At 41.0% G+C, this 17,750-nt stretch overlaps 1 protein-coding gene across 1 annotated transcript in view; it reads right to left on the reverse strand.

The window, feature by feature from the left end:
* Positions 1-9,167: 9,167 nt before the first annotated feature.
* The window catches only part of LOC117291348 (cleavage stimulation factor subunit 3-like), a 31,386-nt gene continuing 22,803 nt past the window's right edge, over positions 9,168-17,750 (reverse strand). Inside the window, exons 14-20 of the mRNA XM_033772997.1 lie at positions 17,527-17,596; positions 17,188-17,284; positions 16,309-16,407; positions 15,495-15,666; positions 14,685-14,779; positions 11,626-11,686; positions 9,168-9,673 (exon numbers count right to left, since the gene is read on the reverse strand). Coding sequence (XP_033628888.1) covers positions 9,501-9,673; positions 11,626-11,686; positions 14,685-14,779; positions 15,495-15,666; positions 16,309-16,407; positions 17,188-17,284; positions 17,527-17,596 — 767 coding nt within the window. The 3' untranslated portion in view covers positions 9,168-9,500. The remainder of the gene's footprint in view (positions 9,674-11,625; positions 11,687-14,684; positions 14,780-15,494; positions 15,667-16,308; positions 16,408-17,187; positions 17,285-17,526; positions 17,597-17,750) is intronic.

Genomic DNA, 17,750 nt, shown 5'->3' on the forward strand with positions numbered 1-17,750 from the left:
TTAAAGATAATGATGGTAGAAAGCTTCCCTTGAAATATTACCTGCTTCTAAAGGTGCTATAGTTTTGAGAAATGACTAAAATTGAGAAATGATCAAAACAAAAATTACAAAAATAATTTTTGTGTCAGTGAGAAGAAAATTCACTTGAGCATGTTATAACGGATTAACACATTTCTCCTGAAAACATTGTTCTGTTGTTTAAAAAAAAAATTATCATGAAACTTCCACAGGTAATTGATAATACAAACATCTCCATTCTCGTTGAGTAAGGATTCATGTCATGGCCAAAAACTTGATCTACAAAAGGAACCAAACCCTTTAACTGTTTAAGGAGAAGATAGTATTTTTGAAAAGGGGTATCACTGCATTCAACCAGCAATTACTGCTCATAACAACATTTATTCTTGCTTCATTTGAAGTATAAAATTGTTACAAACAAAGTATAGTATACCTACAAAAACTTAATCTAGGTACTGGCAAAAAACAAATTCCTGAATTGTTCATGGTTTACTTAAGGTCTTTGATAATCATTAATGCCAACTGTTATCCTCGTGTACATATATGATTAAGATTGTTTATATACTTAATATATCCAAGATGGTAAATAAATATAAAAAGCATATAATGAGAATCATTGCTTGTAGATTGTCCCTTTTTATACCGCCGCGTACCTATCCTATTCCTAGTCGACCGAGGGGGACATTGGCCGCTACAACCCCTTTCCACTTAAAGGCATTGGACACTATTGGTAATTACTCAAAATAATTATCAGCACAAAACCTTTCTTGGTCACGAGTCATGGGGAGAGATTGATGGTATAAAACATTGTGAGAAACGGCTCCCTCTAAAGTGCCATAGTTTTCGAGAAAGAAGTAATTTTCAACGAATTTGTTTTTGAGACCTCGGATTTAGAACTTCAACCATCTAAACGCACCCAACTTCGTGTGACAAGGGTGTTTTTTTCTTTCATTATTATCTCGCAAGTTCGATAACCGATTGAGCTAAAATTTTCACAGGTTTGTTATTTTGATACTTTATGCATATGTTGAGATACACCAACTGTGCAGGCTAGTCTTTGACAATCACTGATAGTGTCCACTGTCTTTAACCTAGTTGACCGAGGGGGACATTGGCCGCTACATCCTCTTTCCACTTAACCTAGTCGACCAAGGGGGACATTGGCCGCTACATCCTCTTTCCACTTAACCTAGTTGACCGAGGGGGACATTGGCCGCTACAACCTCTTTCCCCGTTACCTAGTCGACCGAGGGGGACATTGGCCGCTACAACCTCTTTCCACTTAACCTAGTCGACCAAGGGGGACATTGGCCGCTACAACCTCTTTCCACTTAACCTAGTCGACCAAGGGGGACATTGGTCGCTACATCCTCTTTCCACTTAACCTAGTCGACCAAGGGGGACATTGGCCGCTACAACCTCTTTCCACTTAACCTAGTCGACCAAGGGGGACATTGGCCGCTACATCCTCTTTCCACTTAACCTAGTCGACCAAGGGGGACATTGGCCGCTACAACCTCTTTCCCCGTTACCTAGTCGACCGAGGGGGACATTGGCCGCTACAACCTCTTTCCACTTAACCTAGTCGACCAAGGGGGACATTGGCCGCTACAACCTCTTTCCACTTAACCTAGTCGACCAAGGGGGACATTGGCCGCTACAACCTCTTTCCACTTTACCTAGTCGACCGAGGGGGACATTGACCGCTACAACCTCTTTCCACTTAACCTAGTCGACCAAGGGGGACATTGGCCGCTACAACCTCTTTCCACTTTACCTAGTCGACCGAGGGGGACATTGACCGCTGCATCCTCTTTCCACTTTACCTAGTCGACCAAGGGGGACATTGGCCGCTACAACCTCTTTCCACTTTACCTAGTCGACCGAGGGGGACATTGACCGCTACAACCTCTTTCCACTTTACCTAGTTGACCGAGGGGGACATTGACCGCTACATCCTCTTTCCACTTTACCTAGTTGACGGATGGGGACATTGACCGCTACATCCTCTTTCCACTTAACCTAGTTGACTGAGGGGGAAATTGACGGCTACAACCTCTTTCCACTTAACCTAGTCGACCAAGGGGGACATTGGCCGCTACATCCTCTTTCCACTTAACCTAGTCGACCAAGGGGGACATTGGCCGCTACATCCTCTTTCCACTTAACCTAGTCGACCAAGGGGGACATTGGCCGCTACAACCTCTTTCTACTTTACCTAGTCGACCAAGGGGGACATTGACCGCTTCAACCTCTTTCCACTTTACCTAGTCGACCAAGGGGGACATTGGCCGCTACAACCTCTTTCCACTTAACCTAGTCGACCAAGGGGGACATTGACCGCTACATCCTCTTTCCACTTTACCTAGTTGACCGTGGGGGACATTGATCGCTACATCCTCTTTCCACTTAACCTAGTTGACTGAGGGGGAAATTGGCCGCTACAACCTCTTTCCACTTAACCTAGTTGACCGAGGGGGACATTGACCGCTACAACCTCTTTCCACTTTACCTAGTTGACCGAGGGGGACAATGGCCGCTACGTCCTCTTTCCACTTAACCTAGTTGACCGAGGGGGACATTGACCGCTACATCCTCTTTCCACTTAACCTATTTGACCGAGGGGGACATTGACCGCTACATCCTCTTTCCACTTAACCTAGTTGACCGAGGGGGACATTGACCGCTACAACCTCTTTCCACTTTACCTAGTTGACCGAGGGGGACATTGACCGCTACAACCTCTTTCCACTTTACCTAGTTGACTGAAGGGGACATTGACCGCTACAACCTCTTTCCACTTAACCTAGTTGACCGAGGGGGACATTGACCGCTACATCCTCTTTCCACTTAACCTAGTTGACCGAGGGGGACATTGACCGCTGCAACCTCTTTCCACTTTACCTAGTTGACCGAGGGGGACATTGACTGCTACAACCTCTTTCGACTTAACCTAGTTGACCGAGGGGGACATTGGCCGCTACAACCTCTTTCCACTTTACCTAGTTGACCGAGGGGGACATTGGCCGCTACAATCTCTTTCTACTTTACCTAGTCGACCAAGGGGGACATTGACCGCTTCAACCTCTTTCCACTTTACCTAGTCGACCAAGGGGGACATTGGCCGCTACAACCTCTTTCCACTTAACCTAGTCGACCAAGGGGGACATTGACCGCTACATCCTCTTTCCACTTTACCTAGTTGACCGAGGGGGACATTGATCGTTACATCCTCTTTCCACTTAACCTAGTTGACTGAGGGGGAAATTGGCCGCTACAACCTCTTTCCACTTAACCTAGTTGACCGAGGGGGACATTGACCGCTACAACCTCTTTCCACTTTACCTAGTTGACCGAGGGGGACATTGGCCGCTACGTCCTCTTTCCACTTAACCTAGTTGACCGAGGGGGACATTGGCCGCTACATCCTCTTTCCACTTAACCTAGTCGACCAAGGGGGACATTGGCCGCTACATCCTCTTTCCACTTAACCTAGTTGACCGAGGGGGACATTGGCCGCTACAACCTCTTTCCCCGTTACCTAGTCGACCGAGGGGGACATTGGCCGCTACAACCTCTTTCCACTTAACCTAGTCGACCAAGGGGGACATTGGCCGCTACAACCTCTTTCCACTTAACCTAGTCGACCAAGGGGGACATTGGCCGCTACATCCTCTTTCCACTTAACCTAGTCGACCAAGGGGGACATTGGCCGCTACAACCTCTTTCCACTTAACCTAGTCGACCAAGGGGGACATTGGCCGCTACATCCTCTTTCCACTTAACCTAGTCGACCAAGGGGGACATTGGCCGCTACAACCTCTTTCCCCGTTACCTAGTCGACCGAGGGGGACATTGGCCGCTACAACCTCTTTCCACTTAACCTAGTCGACCAAGGGGGACATTGGCCGCTACAACCTCTTTCCACTTAACCTAGTCGACCAAGGGGGACATTGGCCGCTACAACCTCTTTCCACTTAACCTAGTCGACCAAGGGGGACATTGACCGCTACATCCTCTTTCCACTTTACCTAGTTGACCGAGGGGGACATTGATCGCTACATCCTCTTTCCACTTAACCTAGTTGACTGAGGGGGAAATTGGCCGCTACAACCTCTTTCCACTTAACCTAGTTGACCGAGGGGGACATTGACCGCTACAACCTCTTTCCACTTTACCTAGTTGACCGAGGGGGACATTGGCCGCTACGTCCTCTTTCCACTTAACCTAGTTGACCGAGGGGGACATTGACCGCTACATCCTCTTTCCACTTAACCTATTTGACCGAGGGGGACATTGACCGCTACATCCTCTTTCCACTTAACCTATTTGACCGAGGGGGACATTGACCGCTACATCCTCTTTCCACTTAACCTAGTTGACCGAGGGGGACATTGACCGCTACAACCTCTTTCCACTTTACCTAGTTGACCGAGGGGGACATTGACCGCTACAACCTCTTTCCACTTTACCTAGTTGACTGAAGGGGACATTGACCGCTACAACCTCTTTCCACTTAACCTAGTTGACCGAGGGGGACATTGACCGCTACATCCTCTTTCCACTTAACCTAGTTGACCGAGGGGGACATTGACCGCTGCAACCTCTTTCCACTTTACCTAGTTGACCGAGGGGGACATTGACCGCTACAACCTCTTTCCACTTAACCTAGTTGACCGAGGGGGACATTGGCCGCTACAACCTCTTTCCACTTTACCTAGTTGACCGAGGGGGACATTGGCTGCTACAACCTCTTTCTACTTTACCTAGTCGACCAAGGGGGACATTGACCGCTTCAACCTCTTTCCACTTTACCTAGTCGACCAAGGGGGACAATGGCCGCTACAACCTCTTTCCACTTAACCTAGTCGACCAAGGGGGACATTGACCGCTACATCCTCTTTCCACTTTACCTAGTTGACCGAGGGGGACATTGATCGCTACATCCTCTTTCCACTTAACCTAGTTGACTGAGGGGGAAATTGGCCGCTACAACCTCTTTCCACTTAACCTAGTTGACCGAGGGGGACATTGACCGCTACAACCTCTTTCCACTTTACCTAGTTGACCGAGGGGGACATTGGCCGCTACGTCCTCTTTCCACTTAACCTAGTTGACCGAGGGGGACATTGACCGCTACAACCTCTTTCCACTTAACCTAGTTGACCGAGGGGGACATTGGTCGCTACAACCTCTTTCCACTTTACCTAGTTGACCGAGGGGGACATTGACCGCTACAACCTCTTTCCACTTTACCTAGTTGACCGAGGGGGACATTGACCGCTACAACCTCTTTCCACTTTACTAAGTTGACTGAGGGGGACATTGACCGCTACAACCTCTTTCCACTTTACCTAGTTGACCGAGGGGGACATTGACCGCTACATCCTCTTTCCACTTAACCTAGTCGATCAAGGGTGACATTGGCCGCTACAACCTCTTTCCACTTTACCCTTTCTTTGAATGGTAACATTTGCACCTCACCCCAAGTTAGTCTCATCTCCCGCATCTTCGCCATCACTGTCCTACATCAGGGCCCAGTTTTATGGCTCTGCTTACCGTCAAAGGTTTTGCTTACGATCACCATAGCAAGCGCCAAATTGATACGCACGTGCACAAACAAAAATTCTCTGCAAACCTGGGAAATTAACTTGACGTAAACGCAGAACTCCCTGCTTCAGCAAGCGCCGATTCTTTGCTTGTGGTAAGCAGAGCCAAGAAATTGGGCCCAGTTAGTTTGGGCTCTGCACAGCTTTCGCCTGTTTATTGGAGTCAAGCATAGTGCCTTGGGGAATACATAGGGTTTTACATGGCTGGTTTTGGCACAGAATGCAAGGAATTTCATGGACCATGATGGAGAGTGTGGTGGGATCCTGAAGTCGGCATACAACATAGGTTAATCAACAATATAGATGCTTGCTCATTATAATACTTCGGGCATATAACAAGAAGACCGCAACCTGGAAAAAAATTATCATACAGGGAAGAGTTGAAGGAAAACGAGGGCCAGGACGACCCAAGCTTAGACTATAACCGGCATGCCACTCAACAAAGTAAAAAGCATAGCCCAATAAATATCAGATTGGCATTCCATGAAATCCTTGTGTAACTTGTCACTTTATTCATTACAACAATCATATCAAAATGAGATACATGGAAACAAAATACCCTTAAAGACAAAGACAATAGGCCATGGCACAGCCGTCTTGTTTTTCTCCCATTCAAACCAGTGTAACAAAACTCGGCCTCTAAAGGAAATTAGTCAGACCCCTTTTAGAAATTGAGAAATCAAAAGATCAGTGCCGTTGTGTAATGTTTAAGGAAATCTGACCAAGATGGATGCAGTATGACTAGGTGGCAATAGACATAGCTCTGCTTACCATAAATAAGCAAAGAATCAACACTTATGAAAGCAGGGAATTCAGCGCTTATGTCAAGCACATTTCACAGGTTAGCAGAGAATTTTTGCTTACATGTATATGCGAGTGTGTACTACACATTACTAGGCATTCTTCACTGTCACAGCTAGCACAGAAATCTGTGTTTGCGCGTAAGCAGAGAATGGCGGAATTCAGTACAGCCATGACATTGGGCCCAGGTAAATCCATTTCTCTTGGAAATTTACCTTAAGATTTTCCCCAAAACTCGGCTTCAGCCCCAGCTCAAGGCTCTGTTTGATGTTGAAGCACACTGCTCTAATGTTGATGACGAGGCATTAAGCCAAAGTTAAGGGTCGGAAAATGTCCCCTGATGTCTGGTGCCACTTATCAGTCTAAAGTCTAACATGACTCTTGTTCTTGTTTAAGCATATTAAATTTTGTTCAGAACTTGATTCACAAGTCTGTGTATCTTAACAATGCCATGTGGAACTGCAGCATACCTTGAAAGCAATATACATTATGCATGTCAGCCAGGAGATAAACCTATGATGAAACAATGAAAATGAACAGATTTGTATATGTGCCAATGGACAACCTCCCTTTGACCTCCAAGCGAGGTAAAGCAATAATAAGCATTTTTTAAAAGAGCAGTTTGAAAAATAGTTAAACCTCTAACAAGTTTTTCTCCTAACACAGAATTTAAACGGGGGGCTCTTCACTAAAATGCTTGCTGCCTGCTTCGGGTCTGTGCCCTGTTCTGGATATCCACCAGATGGAGTTTCACATTGGCACTCAGATACATAACTGTGAAGCATCATACATAACTTTGTGGAAACGGATGGCAGTTTGTTGGCGAAGCTGCTGATACTTGTGCTTCCTGAAGTGCAGCATTAGTATTGACGATATTCATGTTGGTTTCTTTTTTCACAGAACTCGGGGGAAGTACCAAGTACACGGTGCAAACACACATCGGTGTATTTGGGTAAAAACAAACATTCTTTATCCCCGATGCAAATTTAACATATACGGGGACAGTCCGTTCGTTCTTGTCCCCGTTTATTGTCTGTCCCCAGGCATCCCTACATAAGCCTCGGCTTCCAGATGATGCCTCCATACTCTATGTATTTATTTTTCTCACCCTCATTAAATAGCTTTGTTTATTGGTTATTCCTTAAAAACATTGTTTGTACTCTGTTTTCATGAAGTATGAAAATAAATATCAGTTTGAATGAATGAATGAACATCTATTAAATAACGATAAGGTACAGCAATTCCAAGGGTAAACAAAACACTACCTCTTTTATGATTTTCCTTTCTTTTATCATAAAATGGAGAAGTAAAAATGCAGTATAAATTTTCAGAAAAGACAAATGACATACCGAGTTGAACACTAAATAAGTTTAAAATATCGGTGACAAGACAAATAAAGGATTGACGTTCAAGATGACAACTTTCAGCTCAACCGGTACATTTACACTTTAATTCTCTCTATTAAAACAAATTGACAAACATTTAGTTTTTTCCTTATACAGAATGTCTAGCTGCTGATCCATTTTTAATTTAAGAGAATAAACACATATCAAAGGGTTTTTCATCTCTTTTTGTTTACCTCTCCGTTAAAAAAAGATAGATCGAGTAGAAAGAAAATGGCTTGAAAAACACAGGAAACACTCATTTAAAAATAATTTTAAAAGAAAAATTACAAAAGATAACGTTTCTATTCCTCCCCATCAAGTTAAAGATTCTTAACCTCGCAAAATGCAACTTTTTTTTAAATATTTGGCAGCTGAAAATTATTAAAATTATTACTCAGTGCAAATGTGAAAATTTCTGTGATTCAAATTTTACAAACTGAAGAAATGATATAACTGGTTTCATACATTTCCTCAAGTTCTGTCCGTTTGCACGGGGTGCATTTACACGGTAATTAATTAATCGCAAAGGGAGACCACTAGTGGTTTTCCGTTCAGAAATCCTTTTCAGAGGAGAAGTTATAACCTCACTCAATAAATGGTGTTTGAAGCTTTGCATGGTGTGTAGACTAAGAAGAGACCACACCGGCTCTTTTCAGAGCCAACATTCCCTCAAAGAGAAATTATACATGGTTGTACCCGCAAGTTTGCTATCATTTATTTATAGTTACTTCTTAAGTTATAACCTCATTTGCAGCGTGTATTTTTTTATTTCTTTCTCAGAATGCCTGGCTCAATCATAACCCATGGGGCACGTTTTCGCAGTTGTAACCAATAACTACTAATTAATCACAATAACCAAATCAATTATTAGTGACGGCCGTGAAAACACGCCTTTGGAATGGATAATTTAACCCACCTATCCTGTTACTAAGGGCCAAGTACATCAATGTTTAAAATTTCAAATAATTGAGTGTCAAGTTTCCCTGCATAGATGGCACGGGGCAGTATCAGGTAGGCGGACTATCTTTGATTTGGGACAGTTCCCAGCTGCGAAACCCAGAAAGTTCTGGGCCCAATTGCATGGCTCTGCTTACCCTGGAACTCTGCTCTTACATCCCATAGAATGATGTGCTTGACTTGGCTCACGAAGCAGAGTATTCTGCATTGAACAGGGCCCAACTTCATAAGGCCTGTAGGCACAAATTTGCTACACATGAAATTTCTTCCTTGATAAAAACAAGATTACCAACCAAATTTTAATTTAATGCATATTGCTTGTTACTGGCATTCAGCTGTTGTTTGCTTATCCTGAAAATCACAGGGAAATTTGGTTGGTAATCCTGTTTTTATTGAGGAAGAAATTTTATGCTAAGCAAATTATTTTGCTTACAGGCTTTCTGAAATTGGGCCCAGAGCCATGAAATGGGACCCTGATGGAGAAGATGAACAGTTTTTCAAGCACAAAGGCCCAATTTCATAAAGTCTGTAAGCACAAAAACCTGCTAAGCCAAGGAAAATATTGCTGAGCAAAAACAGAATACCAGCAACTAGATTAAGTTTACATTGTTGTGACTGGTGCCCGACTCATTGTTTGCTTAGCAAAGACATTTGTTTGAGCAATATTTTCTGCTAAACAGCTTTATGAAATTGGGCACGGGTTGTTTAAACAAACTTCTGAAATTCATTTCTACCTAACCCGTTTCTGTTGTCTGCTGCGATAAATGTCATGAGCGGGGGCGCTGTGAGTTTCTTCGTCATCATCTGAATCTTCGTTCTTATCGCCTGTGCGCTTGCGCTTTCCGCTACCCCCTTCTTCGTCATCATCGACCTCACCATTCATTGAGATATCCAGTACTTTGGCTGCAAGGGTTGAAAAGGTTAACAATCAAGATTGAAATTAGTTCAGGCGAAATGGCAGCACACATGAATTGCCTCAAGCAATAATTAATCCCATGTTTGTTGGGTTAAACATTAAGCCTTTCAGAAAAGCCTTTGAGAAAGACTCTGCTAGGGCCGTTAACTACTTATAATGTGGTTACTAACTCTCCTAATAATTGGTCACATTGTCCAGCTAGTTATCCAACCATTTCAAATGATTTAAGTTTAACGGTTGTGTACATAATAATAATAATATCAAAACATTAACAACAACAATTTGAAAGGCTAATCATCCTTAATACTAGCAGGCAAGAGCTGAATTGCGAAGGACGCGGCTACAACGAGTTTGAAAAGTAGGCATGCAAGGGCGCCTTTGGCAGCCAGCCACATCAACCTATCATGACCATTGAGCACAGCCAGAGATCGAAAGTGAGGGTCAGCTTTGTGACAGACGAGCGCTTGACGCACAAACCAACCGTGCCCCCCTGCATGGCAACTATTGTACTATAAATAAAACCTTATCTTTGTACGGTGTAGATACATTCACCACATGATATCATTTTGCAAGCTGCCATGATTTATCTATCAATCAAGTCCCAACTGACTAATATCGAATGGGCAGACAATACAAGGGCTGACTGAGTACTATATATACAAATATGATGGTGTCATAGTTTATCCATCACTCAAAACGGCAGTGGATGATATCGAATGGGCAGACAGTCAACGGTTTGACTGTGTACTGTCTGCATTCGATACATGATCTTTTTTTGCAGGCTGGCATAGTTTATTCATAAACCAAAATGGATGACATTAAATGGTCAGACAGTGTCTTTCACATCTTTGGAACATATTAAAGCACTAGGCCTAGAATAAGCGGTAACGATAAGCATTCAGATACAACAAATCATACATAAGTTTATTTATGAATTCATCAACTTCAAAAGCGATGAATGGTCAATTCCTGTCTTATATGTGATCTTCCCAGGTCAAAATTGCAGTTGAACCTAGTTAACTGGGGTTAACTTGGGTCAACTGGTTCAACTGGATAGTGACCAAACTCGTCCATTTTCCTTATTAACCAACTGGTTTGGACTAGGTTTAACTGTGTTCAACTAGGTTGAAATTATAAACCAGTTAGTTTCTGTCCATTTTTCATATTAAACCAACTGGTTTTAAATGTGTTTAACTAGTTTATCAACTGGTTTTCAACTAGTTCCAGTTAAACCCAGTTTAACTAGGTTCAACTGGAATTTTGACCTGGGTTGTGCAGCCATATGTTCCAACACGAGAAAATCTACGCTCTGCAGACAAACTTCTCCTTGAAGAACACAGGGCACGCAACTCTTGGGGAGAGCGTTCGTTTCTAGTCGCAGCAGCAAAGATATGGAATGGTCTTCCACATTACGTCCGGGCAGCTGTCACAACTGATACATTCAAATCAGCACTCAAAACACATCTGTTCAACATCCACAAATAATCACTGCCTTTGACAAGCATAATGACTATAATTTCTTTTCTTTTTTTAAGATATCGCGAGCAGTGCAACTGGAGCTAAGCTGACTCGGGTGCAGATTTTTTGAGCAAGCGTCATGAGCGCCTGCATTGCAGGATACCGGCGCTAAACAAGACTTCGATTATTATTATTATTATAGTATCTAGGTCTGAGGTTAAATTAGGAATACATATAGAGAAAAGATAAACACCATGCCAATATGTGGCATAGTGAGGAAGCTTTTTAAGAACCAGCCATTACACATACAAGAAAACGAAAAAATAGTCTGCACTTAAATTGTGCCTTCAATTTTGCAAATCTCTCCAACTATTATCTTTGTGTCGTGCGACATGTAGTAAAATACCACGCAAAATGTAAATGCATATATAAGAATATTTGAAAACAAGAGACAATAGGTGAATTGTGAGAAGAAACTTACGCTCAGGAATTGTACATTCTGCAAGGAGCTTCATTAGGCTGTCCACTTTGACGAATGGACCCTGAAGACAAAAATCAAATGAAAATGGTGCAATAATAAATATGAAGACTATTTTATGACAAAACTATTTGTAAAATAAGCAGAAAAACGAAATGAAAATGGGTCCCGATCAATAACTGATTAATTTTGTTTTTAATTTATATTTATTTAATTAGGTTAAGACATAAAAGAATACAGCAATAAGCAATTTAAATACAGAGGAAGGAAAAAGAAACAGCTGGAGCCTGAAGGGTTGCCTGAATGAAACTAATTCCTGTCTAGAGGCTCTCCTAATTCCTGTCTAGAGACTCTCCTAAAGAGCACAACAAAATATATTGAAATATAAAAACATATAAATATACAAACAGCAATAAAACAAAACTACCAATATGCATGCAAAATACATATACAAGGGCATACAAGAAAGGTTAAAACATAAATGAAAAACACCTTAAAAATGAGATGATAAGGAAGTAAAAAATACAGCTGGTCCTTAAGAGTACAACAATAAATTGAAATATAAAAATATATAAATATACAAACAGCAATAAAAATACTACAAAGACGCATACAAAATACACATACAAGGACATACAAGAAAGGTTAAAACATAAATGAAAAATACCTTTAAAATGAGATGAGGAAAAAAAAAACACAGTTGGTCCTTAAGAGCACAACGATAAATTGAAATATGAAAATATATAAATATACAAACAGCAATATAAAATATTACAAATACGTATACAAAATACACATACAAGAGCATACAAGAAAGGTTAAAACATAAATAAAAAATACCTAAACAATGAGAAGATAAGGAAGAAAAAATACAGCTGGTTCTTAAGAGCACGACGATAAATTTATATATAAAAATATATATATATAATGAATAGGGTAGATGGCCTTAGCTTTCGATCCAATCCGGACCTTCTTCAGAGGCATAAAACAAGTACAAACAAATACATATCCATTTATAGAAAAAGAGAGGGGGAAAGGGATTAAGGAAAGGATCCAGAAAGAAGCGGGAAAAATAACAGCCAATCAAAGTTTCTATTTCAGAGACAATATTGGTGGCTATGAACCAATAGGAGTGAAGTGGCGAGGACAAAGGATGTTTAGAATGAAAGGATGGGTTACTGGACCATAAAAGTGGTAAATGTATTGTTCGACAACAATGCAGGGAGACATGAAAGGGTAGGATTAGAGAGCAAGTTGCATCATGATGCAACTAACAATGGTCAATTAATAAGAATAGCAAGATCAAAGGTAAGATGATTTTAAAAATAGGTATGAGGGACCTGTGGAAAAAAGGGGGGGGTTACTTACATCAGATAGTTACAGTGATGAATTTATAAAAACAACTTTAAACTAGATTAATTTATACTTTATGTACAAAATATATACAACAAAGTTCTTAGGCAGAAGTGAAGTGGAGGGTAATGAGAAGTTATTTAACACCAGTGTTTATGTTGAGTCCAAAGGGTTTGACTGTCTTGAGTTGGTGAATCCAGTGTGATTCTCTACTCTTGCGGTGTGTGTCATCACCATTGCAAGCTTCAATCACCAGAAGTTCAACATCAATGACACTATGATTGGGGCTGTTGAAGTGGATAGAGACTGGGTACGGTTTCTTAGTCTTTATGGAAGAGACATGATTCGCAAAGCAAAGACTAAGTTTTGTCTTAGTCTCTCCCACATATTGTAGCCCACATCTCTTACATGATATGACATAGACTACATTAGACGTGCTGCATTCAGAGTCGGTCTTGATGTTGTATGAAGAGCCAGTGGTATGACTCTTCACCTTAAGTGAGGGCTTAATGTGCAGACACGTTTTGCATTTGGAACGGGTACATTTGTGACAGCCCAGTATATCTGTCGGGGGTTGTGTTTGGACTGTACCTGGGGGAAGTTTGGCCCTGACTAGTATGTCACCAAGGTTCTTAGGGCGGCGGAATGCAACCATGGGAACCTCAGGGATTGCTGAGTGTAACCTGCTGGAGGAGTGAAGTATAGACATGTTATTATTGAGAATTGAGGGAAGTTTGGGTAGTTTGGGGTGGAAGGTAGTGACCAAAGCCACTCTATTGTTAGGAGCTTTTTTAGCTCCCGTGTTAGTCAACAGAGTATGACGAGGTACGTTGAGAGCCCTGTTGATAGCAAGTTGGACCCTACGTTCGCTATGTCCCCTAGATACAAGGTGTTTCCTTAGTTCTGATGAGCGCCTCTTGTACAGGGTATCTGTGGAACAGATACGCCTGATACGTAAGGCCTGACTGTAAGCAATTGCCTTCTTACAGTGACCAGGGTGACAGCTATTGGAGAGAAGGTACTGGTGGGTGTCGGTGGGTTTACTGTAAACATCTGTGACAAGGCCATTAGGAGACTTGGTTATTGTCACATCTAGAAAGTTCACACTGGTGAGAGACTGTTCGGTAGTGAACTTTATGGTGGGGTGAAATGAGTTGATATGGTCAATAAACTCATCCAAGCTGTCTTGGTCACCACACCAGATGGAGAAAATATCATCAATAAATCTCCACCAAACTTGTGGTCGGTTGGGGGCGGAGGACAGGAGTCTGTCCTCCAACTGAGACATGAATAGGTTAGCATATGAGGGTGCCATTTTGGTACCCATGGCAGTACCCTGTACCTGTAGAAAATGCCTGTCAGAAAATGTGAAATTATTCTTCATTAGAATGTGGCTCATGAGTTCCTTAATATGACTCACTGAGGGGCGGGACTGATTACTAGCATTGAGGGCAGAGACACATGCACTCATGCCTTCATGATGGGGTATGTTAGTATACAGTGATGAAACATCAAAAGTAACCATATATATATATATACAAACAGCAAACAAACAGCAATAAAAATACTACAAAGACGCATACAAAATACACATACAAGGGCATACAAGAAAGGTTAAAACATGAATGAAAAATATCTTAAAAATTAGATGATGAGGAAGTAAAAAATACAGAAAACCTCCACAACAATAACTGATGATCATGACTAACCTGAAAGCAACCTGGAGGTGGTAACCGAGTCACTACATGAGCTGCTGCCATTGGCAACGGGAACACACCGCCCGGAACAGGATGGGAACCAGGCGCTGTGAAAAACAAAGGTTTCATTCAGAATGGTTGAAAGATATTTCATAATGGCTTTAAAAACTAAAAATAATTCCTGAGTACATTAACCAATTAGAGACAAATGGCTTGTATCGAAACACACAGTGGCAGCAAATAACCAGAGTTGCCCCTTAAAGCCATTGGACCCTTTCGGTAAACAGTATTGTCCAAGGCCCACACTTCGTGTATCACAACTTCCATATAAAATAACAAACCTGTGAAAATTTAGGCTCAATCGGTCATATTTTTAATTTGTTTTCTGTTCGGTAAGTGTCCAATGGCTTTAACAGTGGTCCGCTGGCCAAATACCAGTGAAAACACATGAGGACCAGTAATAACTCTCTCCAAGTAGGTCCACCTAACTAGTTCAGTGTTTCGTTTGAAATAGGGACTAGTGAAAAAGATGACAGACTAGTGAAATTTATTATTTATTTCCTTTATTTACCCAGGGTGAGCCAAATCAGTAAAAAATAACTGGTATCGATTTGGGCCCTGCATACTTACATTGTTAAGAACAAACAAATTAACATATTAAAAAGTAAACATTAAATTCACATTATAAAAACTACGATATAAAACTAAGCGTAAATATGTAGAATGTAAACGGAAAACTAAAAGCAATATCCCAAAAAACAAGGAGTATAAAAATTACTAGAGTAAAATGACAAGTTGGAGAAGCTAAGAAGTGTAACTTACGTGCTTGTGACCGTGGTGTGAACGGTAACATCTGACTCAGGTCAGGTCGGGGAAACTCTGTCACCTTAGAGTCCGATTTGTCTTCTTCTTTCTTGTCTGAGGATAGCCCCGAATCCTTCTGGGACGAGGGATTAAAGAGCACCTGCTGAACGGTGTGTTTGTGGGTCAGGTCCTAGGCAAGAGAGAAAATGGGTCAAAGAAAGACAGAAATATGAAAACTATATTGAGCCACCCTGTTACTGTAATTCATGTCATTTCAAATATTTAATTTCAGATACATTTATTTCATGTCAACATCAATCAATACATTGTGATAACATTGTTCAGAAAAAAAAAAGTATAAAGAGATTTAAAAGCATTTTTTTCCCCGGAGTGTCAAAAGCATTCTGATCAAAACTAACCATTAGTTCTCGTCAGAGCCAACAACTCATAGGAGAGATTGGTCAAGCAGTAATACCTCCAAACTTTACAGTCTAAATGTACTTTACTAACAAAGTTTCAAAGTTGAGGCTAAACTAACATGTATATTTGGTTTGCAGTAACACCATATGTGTGTATCTTCTTGCTGGGTAGATTTTGTTCTTTTGAGAACTTGTCTTGCTTTATATTCTACCATCGCAGAGTAGATTTTCGGAACTTGGGAGACTTTTCAATTCCGAGCAAGTAGATACACACATGGTGTTACCACAAACCAAATATGTATTGATACCTCACAATTGATACCTCAAATCCAATATAAACTACAATGCTTGAGCTATTACAAACTGTTGGTCGAAAAATTAACAAACATTTTTACTGCAAAAGCTTAGAGTACCTTGTATCCGATGGACTTCAGTTCTGCTTGTGAACAAGGGTAAAGGTCAAGGTATCGATAACGGTCAACAAGAAGGCTGGTTTCACGATCTTTGAACTCCTGATGGGGTAAAAACAAATGTACACAATTTTAATTCTTCTTGCACATAACTGCAAATTTTCTATGGCTAAACCCCAACCCTTAGAGGGAATTCTCTGGAAGTCAGGAATTGTCGTGTGGTAGGCCTTGGGCGATGATGGAATATGCACGACACTATGTGGACAGGGAGAGTCACCATAGTCAAACGATAATGAACAACAACGCATTACACCAAAGTAAAGGTTATGTCAACAATTGTAGTTTTCGAACTGTCCTGTGTTATTATGCTTTGTACAAATCTTAAACAGTACCACATTTATCATTCAATGCATTTAAAAAGATTTTTTACAGACAAAATAAAATTATTAATCAACAACATAAAGAAACGAATGTTTACATATGGAAATTGAAAATATGGATTCACAGAATGTACAAATGTACAATTTCTATGACAGTACTTGGGATGAATCTTCGTTGTGCTGAAAACGACAACGTTTAGCTGAACAACCGTCACAGAACCATCCGTCGTCGAAAACGAAAAGTCCCTATTTTTTAGAGGCAACCAACTGCAGTGCTCGCTACAGGACCAATTCGGTAGCACTTGAGTAATTTTTCAGACAATGTCTTATCATTCCTAAGAAAAGTAAGTGAACATTGAAATGTGAATGGATTCTCTTCATTGGGATTTCCTTCTTTAAGGTTGCCTGAAACTGGTTGCCTTTAAATTGCCATGGGTAACATGGCTCCTAGGGTTTATTGCAAAGGATAAACAAATTCAAGTACATTTTAATTGCAGCTTACCTCTTTGAAGAGAGCTAAGCGCCTTTTCTCCACCTTGATGATGCTTGTAAGATCTCCACAATTGGCCTCAAAATCTTCAAACCGTAACCAAATTTCCCTGCATAAATATAACGCCAAAAGCCATTATGTAACCTTTGACCAAACCCATCAATTTATTTATAGGGAAGGTAAAAGTTTGGTAATCACTCTCTTCATTCATTTTAATCAACATTTATTTCCATATTAGTGAAAAGGGAGAATAGTAAACCAATTAAGAACAATGGTTTATAGACAGTCAAGAACTGGTAGGGAAAAATAACAAATGAACAAAAAATAATAACAAATAAAAAATCAGCTTACCCTGATTTCTCAACAGCCAACGAACCAGACGTCAACACTCTTTCAAAAAGCACTCTCGTGTTGTTATCCTCTGTTTGAAATCAATCAAATTATGAAGAGTAATAATAATTATTACCTAAAAGCAACATTATCACAAACAAATACTAATAATGATGGCTGGCTTTTATAGGGAGTCTTTTCAAGAGGTTTATAAGCACTAGGATGTGTCCACCACATAACAACAA

Source organism: Asterias rubens, chromosome 6, assembly GCF_902459465.1.
Source record: "Asterias rubens chromosome 6, eAstRub1.3, whole genome shotgun sequence".
Taxonomy (NCBI): domain Eukaryota; kingdom Metazoa; phylum Echinodermata; class Asteroidea; order Forcipulatida; family Asteriidae; genus Asterias; species Asterias rubens.